Raw genomic sequence first — 14,426 nt, forward strand, 5'->3', positions numbered from 1 at the left:
TTTATCTTCCTGCACCTTCCATAAATTCCTAAATGCTGTCATGACAGTCCTTCGGGCATTAGAAGACAGCTAGCCTTAATCCATCTTTACCCTATTCTTCAACTGCTTCTCCTTTCTAGGTTCAACATCCTCAGCTCCTGTCACTACTTCTCAAATGGTATTGTGGCCAGGCATCTCACTTCTGGATGGTCACTAATTTGTAAACTCTTCTTTGAGATCAGGAGATCGAGACCATCCTGGCTAACATGGTGAAACCCCAGTCTCTACTAAAAATACCAAAAAATTAGCCGGGCGTGGTAGGGGGCGCCTGTAGTCCCAGCTACTCGGAAGGCTGAGGGAGGAGAATGGCATGAACCTGGGAGGCGGAGTTTGCAGTGAGCCGAGATCACGCCACTGCTCTCCAGCCTGGGCGGCAGAGTGAGACTCCGTCTCAAAAAAAAAAAAAAGAAATCAATGTTCTCACGCCTGTAATCCCAGCACTTTGGGAGGTGGAGGTGGGCAGATCACTTAAGGTCAGGAGTTTGAGACCAGCCTGGCCAACATGGTGAAACCCCATCTCTACCAAAAATATAAAAATTAGCCAGGTGCGGTGGCGGGAGCCTCTAATCTCAGCTACTTGGGAGCCTGAGGCAGGAGAATCGCCTCAACCTGGGAGGTTGAGGTTGCAGTAAGCCAAGATTGTGTCACTGCACTCCAGCCTGGGTGACAGAGTGAGAACCCATTTCGAAAAAAAAGAAATCGAGCTTCATGTGTGCATCAGTGAATCAAATATTAATCATGCAATGTCATCTATATTACTTAGTACTGTAACAGGTGTGTAGACCTGCTGCGATAGACAACAGAAGTGAATAAAGTATTTTGAAATGAGTGTTCTGAGGGTGCACTGACTGGGTATTAAGTATAAGACAGAGCTGGAAGGAAAAAAAAAAGCCAGCTGAAGGTGACTAGAGAAAGCAAAATATATGGAGATAAGGATCTGGACTCCACAGCAATGGAAAAGGAGTGGAATGAACAACTATATGAGATGTTTCAAAGGAAAAGCAACAGGATTTAGAAAACTGAGTAAATCCTATGGGTAAAGGGAGAATGATTCAAAGCATACTTCATTCTTGGAAGCATGAGTGACTGATAAAAAATGTTAGTGCTATTGTCAGAGATTGTGGGATAAAGAACCGATTTGCAAGCAAAAGGGAGAAAATGATGAGTTTGGTTGCATTTGGGGAGAAATGAAGACATCTGTTTAGAAATCTTCCTTAGAAATTTAGAGATACGGGACTAGAAGTTTATGTAGCTGGGATTTATCTGAGAAACCATCAGATTCAAGACAATAATTATAGTCCAAGAACTGATGATTAGTCTGATGGACAGACTGACAAGAAATATAACAAAAGACGTGGGACTAAGCTTTGAGGAGATGGGTAGTTTGGCACAGTTCGTGCCAGAAAGCATGGAGTAAGTATAAAAAAGCAGCAGGTCTTTAATGCAAGTCACATGTAGAAGACATTAGTAAGCTTATATATTTAATATTCTGGAAATGTTGACTAGATGAGTAGTAATAGTGACTATAGGAAATTCAGTCTGAATTTTTAAAAACTTGTTTTGTTGGGCTCAAATTCTAAAATTCTACATTTGTTTTTATCCTTAGAGTTTCTGAAGACCACAGCATGTTGAAACAAAGAAAATGTACTCATTTTTGGCTGCCACAACTATATATTCTTTTTAAAAGTAAATATGTATTTAGTTAGATTAAGAATTAGAAACAACTCATTATAAGAAAATGTGGACCTATAACATGTTTTTAATTTTAATACTATAGTCACTAAAATGTGAAATTCATGAGACTCAAATATCCAGATGAAAAGAAACCAGCCATCTGAATGATTTTGTCTGTATAATACTTACATCTAGATAGACCCAGATGATTGATAACATTCACAATTTTCTGTGGAATATTGAATTTTTTTGCTAATCATGTTTCTTTAGAATTGTTTTTAATTATGTGCTTATGATTGAGAGTACAAAATTCCAAAAGCATATGAAAATTAACATTGGCCAGCCACGTGTTGTGGCTCACTTGTGTTATCCCAGCACTTTGGGAGACTGAGGTGAGAGGATTGCGTGAGCCCAGAAGTTCAAGGCCAGCCTAGGCAACATAGCAAGACTCTGTCTCTACAAAAAATTTAAAAATTAACTGGGCAGGTGTGGTGGCACACGCCTGTAGTCCCAGCTACTCAGGAGGCGGAGGCCAGAGGATGGCTTGAGCTCAGGAGTTTTAAGCTACAGTGAGCTATAATAGCACTACTGTACTCCAGCTAGGGTGACAGAACAAGACCCTGTCTCAAAAAACAAAAGCAAAACAAAACAAAACAAACAAAAAGAACATTTAAGTGTTTCAGATGTTCTGGAATTTTAGGAGACTTCTCTTTGAATATTGTACTTCTTTATTTTTTCAAAAGTACCTCTTTGATTATATGTATGTGTCTATCTATGTAGATATAGATATCTTTTCACTATTCTGGGGGTGGGGAAGAGTTTATATGTCACTGTATAACATTCTCATCAAAATGATCTCCCTCAATGATTTTGTGTATATGTGTGTGTGTTCAGCCACAATTCCTTCCGAAGACACCTGCCGAGGCAAATGCAGGTTTCCAGTGTTGATTTTAGCATGGGCACAGAACCTGTTTTACAACGAGGAGAAACAACAACCAGCATTGGGAGGATAAAGCCAGAACTCTACAAACAGAAATCAGTTGACTCTGAGGGCAACCAAAACGAAGATGTCAAAATCTGTGGGAAACTTAACTTTACCCTCCAGTATGATTATGAAAATGAACTTCTAGTTGTTAAAATTATCAAAGCTTTAGATCTCCCTGCTAAAGACTTCACAGGAACTTCTGACCCTTATGTGAAGATGTATCTTCTTCCAGATAGGAAAAAGAAATTTCAGACCCGCGTGCACAGAAAGACTTTAAATCCTCTATTTGATGAAACTTTTCAATTTCCTGTAGCATATGATCAACTAAGCAACCGAAAACTACATTTCAGTGTGTATGATTTTGACAGATTTTCTAGACATGACATGATTGGGGAAGTGATTCTTGATAATTTGTTTGAAGTCTCTGATCTCTCCAGGGAAGCCACAGTATGGAAAGATATTCATTGTGCTACCACAGTAAGTAGTAATTCCACCAATATATTGTTTTTTATTTGACTTACAATGATATGTGACTAATTATTACCCAAATTATCGGAATAAGCCTTGCAGAGTTATGGAATTTATGTCTAAGATCCTGCAAAGGTAGGATTTCATTACTAATAATTCAGGCACCTAATGCTGAATATGCTGGTAACCCTAGTGATCGTGTAAATAAAAAAACATAGCTCTTATAAATTAGCAGAACTGGTAGGCTATTTCTCCTTTAAAATATTCATCTGTAATATAAATATCCTATCTGCAGCACCGAGTTTCCTCACAGTTAGTATTGACTTTCATTATTTAAGGTAATTTTGTTATTTTCATTATTTTAGAAATTATTTCACTCTTTAAGAATAATGACTTCATTATTTAAGATAATTCATCAGATCAAACCTAAAATGTACTTTGATGCTATTTGGAAAAGTCCTTGGTTTGATCTGAAACAACCCATTACTTCAGAAGCTTTCAGGGAATACACACAATTACAATATATGAAATGATCAGTGATCAAGAAGTAATCATTGTTTACATTAAAACTTCTTTTTCATTACAAAATACTTTTTCTGATTATAAAATAATACCAACTTTAGTACTGAAAATTTAAAAAACAGAGTAAAAACACGTAGCATAAAATTAAAATAATCTACAATGCTACCAATTATATGTAATATTTTGGCATATTGCTTTCCAACTTTTTGCTATGCATATTTTAAAATATTAAGACCATACTAAGTTTAATTTTTTCAAGCCAATTTTCTTTCATTCTATATTTGTTTTAGTGCATGATGTTGAAATACATGATCCATTTAACCATTTTCTTACTGTTAGACACAAGTTAGGGATAAATTTTGTTATATGAAAAATTATGTTCTTTTTTTGTAAATCTGTTTTTTTTTCAAGATTATTTGTCCAGTATAGAATTATAGAAGTGGAATTAGAGAAGTGATCTCTTAAGTTAGATTGTTTTCTTTAGTTTATTAGTTTTTAAATGGGGACATTTAATTTTTTACCATCAAGTTGTTTTTACATATTTACTGTCTTTTGTTTGAGTTGTATCGCAACTTACAAGTTTAAAATGTTGAAGTTTTGAACAGAGACAAGGGATTATTTAAAATATAAGCATTTTTTAATTCAAAATAGCTCCTTTTGTGTTTTTCCAGTTATGAATGTTTTACTAATTACAATCCGTATGTGGGATAATTATATTGTCGTTGTAAATTATGTGGATAAATTAATTTAAAAATTTATACTGCCAGTTCAATATTGTATTCCAGCATTATAACATTTTTGGTTGTGGATTTTTGTGTCATAATCTCTATTGCAATGTCTATTAAGGAACAAAGAAGGAATTTTGAAAGGGGATCATATTTCAAATGCACAGTGGGGCTCTTTTGATTTCACATTTGTGTTCATTTTATTACCTATATTCCCACGGGGAAAACATGATGAAGACTAATTTTTATTGTTTTTAAAAATAACACCTTCTAGAATTCTACAAATGCAGATGGCAATTAATTGTTAGATTATTTCTCTTGATTCCTCAGTCTTATTATTACTTTATATTTATTCAACAAATATTTACGTATATATGTTTGGCATGCTCTAAGTACTAGGGTTGCAACAAACACATTTCTATAAAAAAGTAAAGTATGTTATGTACATATATTCAGGCTCAGAGGTAAATAATCTGCCAATGAAATCTAAAAAATTAGTATAATCGACTAGGAGATTGGTTGTGATTTTTTTTTTTAAACATTCATACGTTTTCCAAACTGGTTCTACTTAGAAAAAAGTAGGAGTTCCTTGTGGAAACTTTAGTTTCTCATTGCTAATAATATTTATTCATTGTTTGGTAAATATTAATAAATTACTTAAATTTATTTGCAACTCTCCCATATGCCTTGTATATTAGTTTTTATTTCTGCTATAAAAATTACCACAAATTTAGCTTACACAAACATTTTACAGTTTGGTTAGAAATCTTTTACAGTTTGGTTAGAAATACAGTTTGGTTAGAAATTACCACAAATTTAGTCTTACACAAACATTTTACAGTTTGGTTAGAAACCTAACATGGGGCCAGGTGTGGTGGCTCACGCCTGTAATTCCCAACACTTTGGGAGGCCAAGGTGGGTGGATCACGAGGTCAAGAGTTCAAGACCAGCCTGCCCAGCATGGTGAAACCCCATCTCTACTAAAAATACAAAAAATTAGCCAGACATGGTGTCACATGCCTGTAATCCCAGCTACTTGGGAGGCTGAAGCAGTAGAATTGCTTGAACCCGGGAGGCGGAGGTCACAGTGAGCCGAGATCGCAGCCACTGCACTCCAGCCTGGGCAACAGAGCAAGACTCCATCTCAAAAAAAAATAAAAATAAAAATAAATATAAAAATAAAAATCTGACATGGATCTTACTAACTTAAATAAAATGAATGTGGTTGACAGGGCTGCATTCTTTTCTGGAGGCTCTTGGGGAGACCCATTTTCTTTCATTTTCCTGATTCTAGAGGCCACAGGCATTCTTTGCCTTATATTGGGCCCCAGTGGCTAATCTAGGAAAATCTCCCCATCTCAAAATCCATAATTTTAATCACATCCACAAAGCCCCTTTTGCCATTTAAGTAACATTCTTCACAGATTCCAGGAATTAGGACATGCCTATCTTTGGGGCTACCTTTATTCCACCTGCCACATCTGCAGACATTCTCATTTCAGAATTCTGAATATAAAAAGAAGTAGGCAGAAAATAAAATGTATTCTTAGATTATTCTAATAAAAGGGCATTCTCCTTTAACTAGAACATTGAACCACACATTGTTCAGAATATTGCTTCTGGGTTTTTGTTTGGGAACATAATAATGAAACCTAAATTTCTAGACTATGTGGCCAAATATTATGGTTAGGGTAGTATTTAATTAAAATTTCTGTTCAGCCTTTGAAAATCATTAAGCAATGTTACATCTTCTTATTAGTGAAAATGTAAAAAAAATGATGTAGGTGGAAATTTCGTTAAGAAACTTTCTTTTTCTATTCACAAGTCATTAATTTTTAAGAATTTCATGCAGAAATTATTGAGTCTTCTAGAAAAATGGAGAATAAGAGGAAATAAATAAAAAGAAATGTAGTATATTCTCTCACTTGTTTAAGTCCTGTGGAAACCTACAGAGGCAAATCAAACTATGCAGACACAGATATAAAAGAGTTTATGTAACAAATAAATACTGGATTAAAAGACTATATCGGCTGGGCACAGTGGCTCATGCCTGTAATCCCAGCACTCTGGGAGGCCGAGGTGGGTGGATCACCTGAGGTCAGGATTTTGAGACCAGCCTGGCTAACATGGCGAGTGAAGCCCTGTCTCTACTAAAAATAAAAAATTAGCTGGGCATGGTGGCAAGCAGCTGTAGTCCCAGCTATTTGGGAGGCTGAGGCAGGAGAATCACTTGAACTGGGAGGTGGAGGCTACAATGAACCAAGATGGCACCACTACACACCAGCCTGGGCAACAGAGTGAGATTCTGTCTCAAAAAAAAAAAAAAAAAAAAAGACTATCAGATTAAGAGACAATGATGACAAATATAAATATTGTTATAATTCTTATAACTTTATAATTTTAAGAACTCTTATAACTAAAGTTTTTATTTGAAATAATCATTTATGAGATTTTTGTAGAGTACCTTTGTATAATTGCAAATCTCCAATGTAATTTAGACCAAAATTTACTGGGGAAAAAAATACCATTTTGCTATCAGTTTGAAAAGCACTAGCTGGTGTATCTTTAATTTTTAATGATTCTTCTCAGAATCATTAAGACTTGCTTTATTATCATATTGTTGTAAATGCCATGGCTCTCTTTTTTCTTCTTCATGCTAATTATATAATTGTATCTCATAATTGTTGAAAATAAGACTCTATGAAAATCAGACTAGCGGCTTTTGTGATTGTTGTTTTTAAGGGTCTTAAGTGTCTCATTCCTACAGATTTTCATTAGAGTCTCTGTCATATTTTCTTCCACAGGTCCAAAGGCCTGTGCAAGATCTTATCCAAAAAAATCTTCCTAGAACAGTTCATTCTCTAAAATTTTCTGTTCTACTGCATTTGATTCAAATAACTTTAATTTGATTACATAAATATTTACTGAGAACTTCCTGTGAACAAAGTTTAGTTCTAAAATTGAAAGAAAGACTGGTAAAATACAAGTTTTACTCAAGGACTTTAACAAACGAGACAAATAACAAAGAAATGAAGTATATGCCTCAGTGTAAATTATTATATAATCGTTTCCTGATAGCCTCCACAAATGTGGTCTTGTCTACACACACAATTTTGGTACAGACTATATCCCATATGAAAATATTTCAGATTGCCTTTCCATGATGATAGAATTCTGAAGAAAAGTGTTGGATGATTCTTGAAGAAAAAACAGCATGAGGAAAAGGAAATAAATCAAGACTGTAGCATGTTTTCAGGGGGCAGAAAAGTAAAGTGTGAATATGAAATGAAGAGACTAAAGGGAACCCAAACCAGAATGTTATATTTAATCATTTATCAAGAGGACATTTAATGTCATAGGAATTTCTATTTGTTTTGTTTTTTATTAGAAGAGTGAAATCACTGAAGCCATTATCTCATATGGCAACCCACGTGTACAGTGGATCAGAGTGGGAGATTGTGAAATGTAGTGCTCAGGTAGGAATCTAACACCACAGACTAGATGAGATGGACAAAGCCTATAGAGGCTGGTAGCAATGAGAATGGAAAGAAGCTAATATATGCTAATGGAAGCATTGTCTGCTGCACTTATTTAAACATTCTGCAGGTATTTGTCTTATGTCTGCCACTAGACTCTGAGCTTCTGGAAAGCAGAAATCATCTTGTATATCTCTTGCATCCCTTACATAGTATGAGTGCTTAGTGGTTAATGAATAAATGCTTTTTGAATGTCATTTTACATGGCAAATTTTCATATGAGATTAAGTGTAGAGATGTATAAATACAGATCTACCACTACCAGAGGAAAAAACAATGTGATGTTGTACCCTATTGATTACAAGTAAACAAGGATATGCTTAGGTGTACTTTGTTAATGTTAGCTACTTTTTGTAGACAAATTCTTTTTAATATTTAGGGTATGGCAGCCATATATACATGAAATCAAGCAGGAACATTTTAAATTTATTAAGAAAAATGTTATCAGGTTGAAACAAGAGGCATATATTTTGTATTTATGATTTCATTAATAATAAATTATATATGAAGGATTAATATTTTTCAGGAAGTAGCAATTGTTTTGAAATTTGATACTGACAAAAGAAACAGTAAAGGTGAATCTTCATTCTGTGCAAAAATTTAGTTTTCACTTTAGCAATCACCCTACTATGTATCACAAATCTGGCAAGCCAACCACCTCTAATACTAGCATAGAAACATCTCCAGCATAGGGAATAATCATATTAAAAAACAGTGTGTACCCTATGCTGCTATTTCTGAAATGTAAAGGAGAAATACATATTCATATTCAGTTATATATACAAAAAAGTCTATGTAAAGACACACGGGAATTTAGTAGTAGGAGTTACCTATTGGCAACTGGATAGAATGAATATATGGTAGAAACTGGATGAATGACTATAGAAAAAGAATGATTTGCAGCATGTGGCTTTATATACATTTTATGTTTAAGCTATTATGCATAACATTATGTTGAATTTTGTTAGAAAGTCAATCACTATAAAGACTAATTTTTTTTTTTTTTTGAGACAGAATCTCACTCTATCCCTCAGGCTGAAGTTCAGTGGTGTGGTCTCGGCTCACTGCAGCCTCCACCTCCCCAGGTTCTAGCAATTCTCCTGCCTCAGCCTCCTGATTAGCTGGTATTACAGCATATGCTACCATGCCCAGCTAATTTTTGTATTTTTAGTGGAGATGGGGTTTCACCGTGTTGGCCAGGCTGGTCTCGAACTCCTGACCTCAAGTGATCTGCCTGCCTCGGCCTCCCAAAGTGTTGGCATTACAGGTGTGAGCCACCACACCTGACCAAGACTAATGTATTTTCAATATTTAAATGTAGTTTTCCTATGCATACTCAAGAAGCCATTGAAAATATAGGTAGACAAGGAAAAGATTTCCTTTTTTTTTAACAGAACTACCTTCATTTGCATATGTATTTATTTACTTACCTATTCAATGAAAATTTTTTTTTGCACCAACTGTGTTCTACACACTTTAAAATTCTTGCAAGTAAGGAAGTTGCTTGTGTATATCACATTGACCTGGTTACAGTTATAAAATGAATCTATTATATTCTAACTAAGCATCTGTCAGGTATTGTTTGAAAGACTACACCTTGACAGGACAAGTACAAAGGAACTGTTGTATTCATTGTATCAGCAATTCAGAGTATTGGATGCACCTGCTGAGCTTCAGTTTGAAATAACATATTTTATTACACATTACTAAAATTTTTTAATATTTAAAATTCTTTTTAATCTAGAGGTGTCTTTTTAATTCTACCCCCAATCATCCTGGATCAATCATAGGATCAGAATAATACTATATATTTTTCTCATTTAGCTATCAATGAATTATCTTCTAAAGTTCATTAACTATGAAATATGTGTCAGCTAATAACATTTTAAAGAGTGGCAAAATTCCAGTTTTATTTTAAGGAAAAGAGTATGATGGAAAGTGGGGCAGTAGGGAGCAAACCTTTCTGGTCAGGGGCTGTCTGTCTTACCAGGTCTCCTGGGGTGTAACAGTCAGTACTGTAGCTATCGACCTGCAGGTTGGGACAATGAACCCACATCTGCTCCTCTATGAACATTCCTAGTTTTCTGTTTCATCTCTGCAATAAACCTGGCCTTGGTGTGTCACAGATTACACATCTGCTTATGGGCCACCAGTAACTGATGATAGATTAACTCAAATGATGAAAGTAAATTCCATGAACCTGTATGTAAGGTCTTTTACTTTGTGAGAATTGATGGGAAGTATCTATGTTAATTTAAAATTAAACTTCAGTTTAAAAATAGTAGAGTCCTTCATATACTATCATAAGACCATGAGAGTTCAGTTCCCAAAGTATGATTTTTCTTGGCCTTAACATCTGCCTGACTCAGCCAGCCTACTTAAAGGAGCTTTGTCTCATGAATAATATTAAATAAATCATCATAATTTATTATGTTATTTTCAGGTTAGATCACATCTATGCACATTTAGAGAACAAGGTTTTGTTGTCTGATCAGTGTGTTTTGACTGCTTTTACTTTCATGGGAAAGATTGTAGGTAAGCGGCTATAAAATAGCCCACAACAATTATTATATTAGCCTTTTATTAGCAGTTTAAAGAGCAGCTTCCTGTAACATTGATTACAGCCTTCTGTTTTACAAAACAAAAAAGTCAAAGTTAATGAAAATCTGAAACTTAAATTTGTGCCACCAGTTTTAAATGTAATTTAGCATTGATGCCATGCTTTTTAGATAAATCTAGAATTGCTGGGTAAGCACAGTATGATATGTGCTTCCAGTGATAGACTGGAAGGGTGTCATTTGAAAATGAGTATCGATCAGCCACTTAAGGAATAGCTCCCAACTGTATTTTAGTCATAATATTTGGGGTTGTTTGAAAAGCAAAAGGATGATTTTTTGCCTAAATTCATCACATCTACATAATTTCCCATTTAAATTCCCACATGGTTGTACTGGTAAAGATTATAACTCCCATCTAGCTTCCCCACTATATCCTTGAGACTATCTCTTTCTCTGTGTCTGTAGTTGGAGGCAATGTAGCCTGTAAGTGCTTAATGAAGCACTGAAGTCTCTGTAACAAACCCACATTTCTTTATACTCCTGCTGTGTCACTTATCTGTGTATGGCTTGACCAAGTTACTAAATCTCTCTAAGTGTTAATTATAGTATCCGTAAAATGGGAATTATGAGAAGGCTAACCATAGTTTGTTGTTAGGACTAAATAACATAAGTGATTAGCACAGTCGGATATTTGTAAATGTTCCATATATGCCATAGGATATATTTTATGGTAGGTTTTTGGTTATTGTTTAGATAGCTATCATATTAAATAGGAATAAAGACCTTGATGCTAAAAATTATATCATAGTAGTAGTATCATAAGGGATAATTTTAAGTGTTACATTTTTCTATTCAAGTCAGAAAGTTTTCAGAGTTCCTTTAATTCTTTTTAGTTACTGTGTGCTGTGATTCAGTGAGTAGATATTATTGCTTTTTGTTTGTTTGTTTGTTTTGAGACAGAGTCTCGGTCTGTCGCCCAGGCTGGAGTGCAGTGGCACGATCTCGGCTCATTGCAACCTCCGCCTCCCAGGTTCATGCCATTCTCCTGCCTCAGCCTCCCGAGTAGCTGGGACTACAGGCGCCCACCACCACGCTCGGCTAATTTTTTGTATTTTTAGTAGAGATGGGGTTTCACTGTGTTAGCCAGGATGGTCTCGATCTCCTGACCTCATGATCTGCCCGCCTCAGCCTCCCAAAGTGCTGGGATTACAGGCGTGAGCCACCGCGCCCGGCCTGATACTATTGCTTCTTTTTATAATGTATGATGTGTATACTCATAATGCTGTCTGGCCTGGACCTCATCTCCTACCTGGAGACAGTATCCCAATTATTTTTCACACATTCATTGAGGATTTTGGCATCTTCATTTCCCTCCACTTCCACTCTGGGTATCACCCTCCTAAACACCCTATTTCACTGCCTATCCTTCCCATCCCTTCCGATTTCTGACTCTACCTATTCTTTATGAACTGACAGTTAGTTCTAACTTTCCCTGTTCATTTCCGCCACTCTCCTATATGACTTCTCTGCATCAATTTCACCTCACTCAAAGCAATAGGTTTCCAGGCCCACAAGCTTTCTTATTGACTGATACCTCTGCCTGAAATGTCCATTGTCCCTGTTTCTGCCTGGGAAGCCTCACTCATCTTTTTATTTTCAACTCAGATTCATATTCTCTTCCTTGGGAGAGTCAGACTTCTCCCAAGGAAGGGGGCTCCTTGGGCTTCTTCCTAGGGGAAGAGGGCTCTCTTCCCTTTCCATTAGGCACTTTGTTCCCTCTGTTCCCTCACCAGTCTGCATCTTATAAAACCTCAGAAGCTGAAGATGCTGGATATCTCCTAGGTGTGTCTTTAGGTTCAGTGTCTGCTGTTCTCCACCCTGTTTGGTGCCTCAAAAGGCTGGTCGGTTTGGTTCAGACTTTGTGTCCTGAGGCAAGACAGAAAGGGCAGAAGAATGACCTTGGGAAATATATTTCTGTCCATTGCTCTCTTCCCCTGCAAGAAAACCTCAGGTTGTCTATGCCCTTCATCTGAGGGTACAGTTTTTCTCAAAGCAGGCCTTTTTTCTGACCACTTTCTTTCTGAATCCAGGTAACTGTCCCCACTTGCTGTTTAAGTCCTAGTGGTCATGACAGCCTCTGCTGTTACCACTCCAGGGTAACTGTCTCTTGTGGTTCCTCCTCCCAGCTCACATCTCTGTGAATAGCCCTTCACGAAGCCCTCTGGAATTACTCTGATTTGTGTGTGCCATCTGTTTCCTGCTGGATCCCTCACTGATACTCTAAAGAAAAAAATGTTTCCTAATTACAAACTGGTTAATTTCCTATAACCTTTCTGGACCATGCTGTGTATCTGTCTGTATATCTATGTGCTCATTACCTTAGGAGAAATCAAATTAGTCCTTCAAAGGCTGATGATAAGACAAGGCTTCAACCACAGAAAGTTAGAAAGAGCCGTGATCATTGCTAAAACACTCTACACTTTATTACATAAAGAACTTCAAAAGATCTCCTTAATGTGGAATTCTGGGCCCAGCACGGTGGCTCACGCCTGTAATCCCAGCACTTTGGGAGGCCGAGGTGGGTGGATCACGAGGTCAAGAGATTGAGACCATCCTGGCCAACATGGTGAAACCACGTCTCTGCTAGTCCCAGCTATTTGGGAGGCTGAGGCAGGAGAATTGCTTCAACCCAGGAGGTGGAGCTTGCGGTGAGCCAAGATCGCGCCACTGCACTCCAGCCTGGCGACAGAGCGAGACTCCATCTTAAAAAAAAAAAAAGTGGAATTCCACATTTCATTGCAATTGAAAAAGTAAGAATTTCTGCCTCTTAAAATTAAGATTTCAGACACAGATTATAGGTCATTTATTAAGAGTAGCCTGGAAAAAATAACTCTCTGTGTTAATTTTACAGGTTCCAAAACATATTTTTATGTTCCCAGTTTCTTACCTTAGAAATTTAAAATATAAATGCTTATAAAATGCCACAGATGTTTCTGCTTTTTAATTAGAGTATTCTGAATGTAAATTACTCTTTTATTAACAGTAGTGATCTTTGTGACCATTAATTATATAAACTTAGAAAGCAGATTTTCATTTCTGTCCGATGTTCTCTTATATTTAAAATATCTCATCTCTGTTATAAGTTTGCATGCTTCCTGCATTCCTTACTGCTCCAATTTGTTGCTTTCAGGTTGAATAATCAAATACCCAAATTACATAATTGTATATAAATAAAATCAATATCTTAAATCATGACCTGAGATCTTGTTCTCAGAGAAAGTGCATAAGATTTGTAATAGGTCAGAAGTCTTTTCATAGTACCTTAAAAGTTCATGGGCATATTCTGGGCAGGATTTTGAGAGTCTCATGTCTAGATCATATAATCATTATTTTAGAATTGGTAAAGAGTCCAAGTTTAATCCTTTCTTTTTATAGTTTAGAAAACTGAAGCCCAAGGATGTTAAGAAAATAATTAAAATTCACAAAGCTGATTAGTAGAAGAGCCAGAACTAGGTTTTAAATCTTTCATTCCTAGTTCAGTTGTTCACCCTGAATGATATTAGAGCTTTACCATATTTGAAATATACTAAAGAGAAAGGAAAAGACATGAATTTTCTTGTGAAACACGGAAGTCCAACTATTGGCTTACAGAATTGGAAATGTCAAAACTAATATAATTTGAATTACAGAAATTTGTAACATAATACTTGTGGCAAAAACATATGCATAAGGCCTTTAAAACTTACAATCCTGTGAAATCTGTCTTGTAAAACTGTGACTGATATGCATAGAGAACTAAGCAACGCTTCTCTTTGCCTTGTTTTAAAAATCAATTGGAGTCAATGTTATTTCAGAAAATGTCCAGGCAATTTTTCTCTTTTAGATGGAATTAACAAAAAATCCATATTTGGGTTATTAT

The 14,426-nt window shown here is 35.9% G+C and overlaps 1 protein-coding gene across 1 annotated transcript in view; it reads left to right on the forward strand.

The window, feature by feature from the left end:
* The window catches only part of SYT10 (synaptotagmin 10), a 67,732-nt gene that overhangs the window by 29,996 nt on the left and 23,310 nt on the right, over positions 1-14,426 (forward strand). The window contains exon 3 of the mRNA XM_004052952.5: positions 2,608-3,175. Coding sequence (XP_004053000.2) covers positions 2,608-3,175 — 568 coding nt within the window. The remainder of the gene's footprint in view (positions 1-2,607; positions 3,176-14,426) is intronic.

This window comes from Gorilla gorilla, chromosome 10 (assembly GCF_029281585.2).
Source record: "Gorilla gorilla gorilla isolate KB3781 chromosome 10, NHGRI_mGorGor1-v2.1_pri, whole genome shotgun sequence".
In the NCBI taxonomy this organism is placed as follows: Eukaryota; Metazoa; Chordata; class Mammalia; order Primates; family Hominidae; genus Gorilla; species Gorilla gorilla.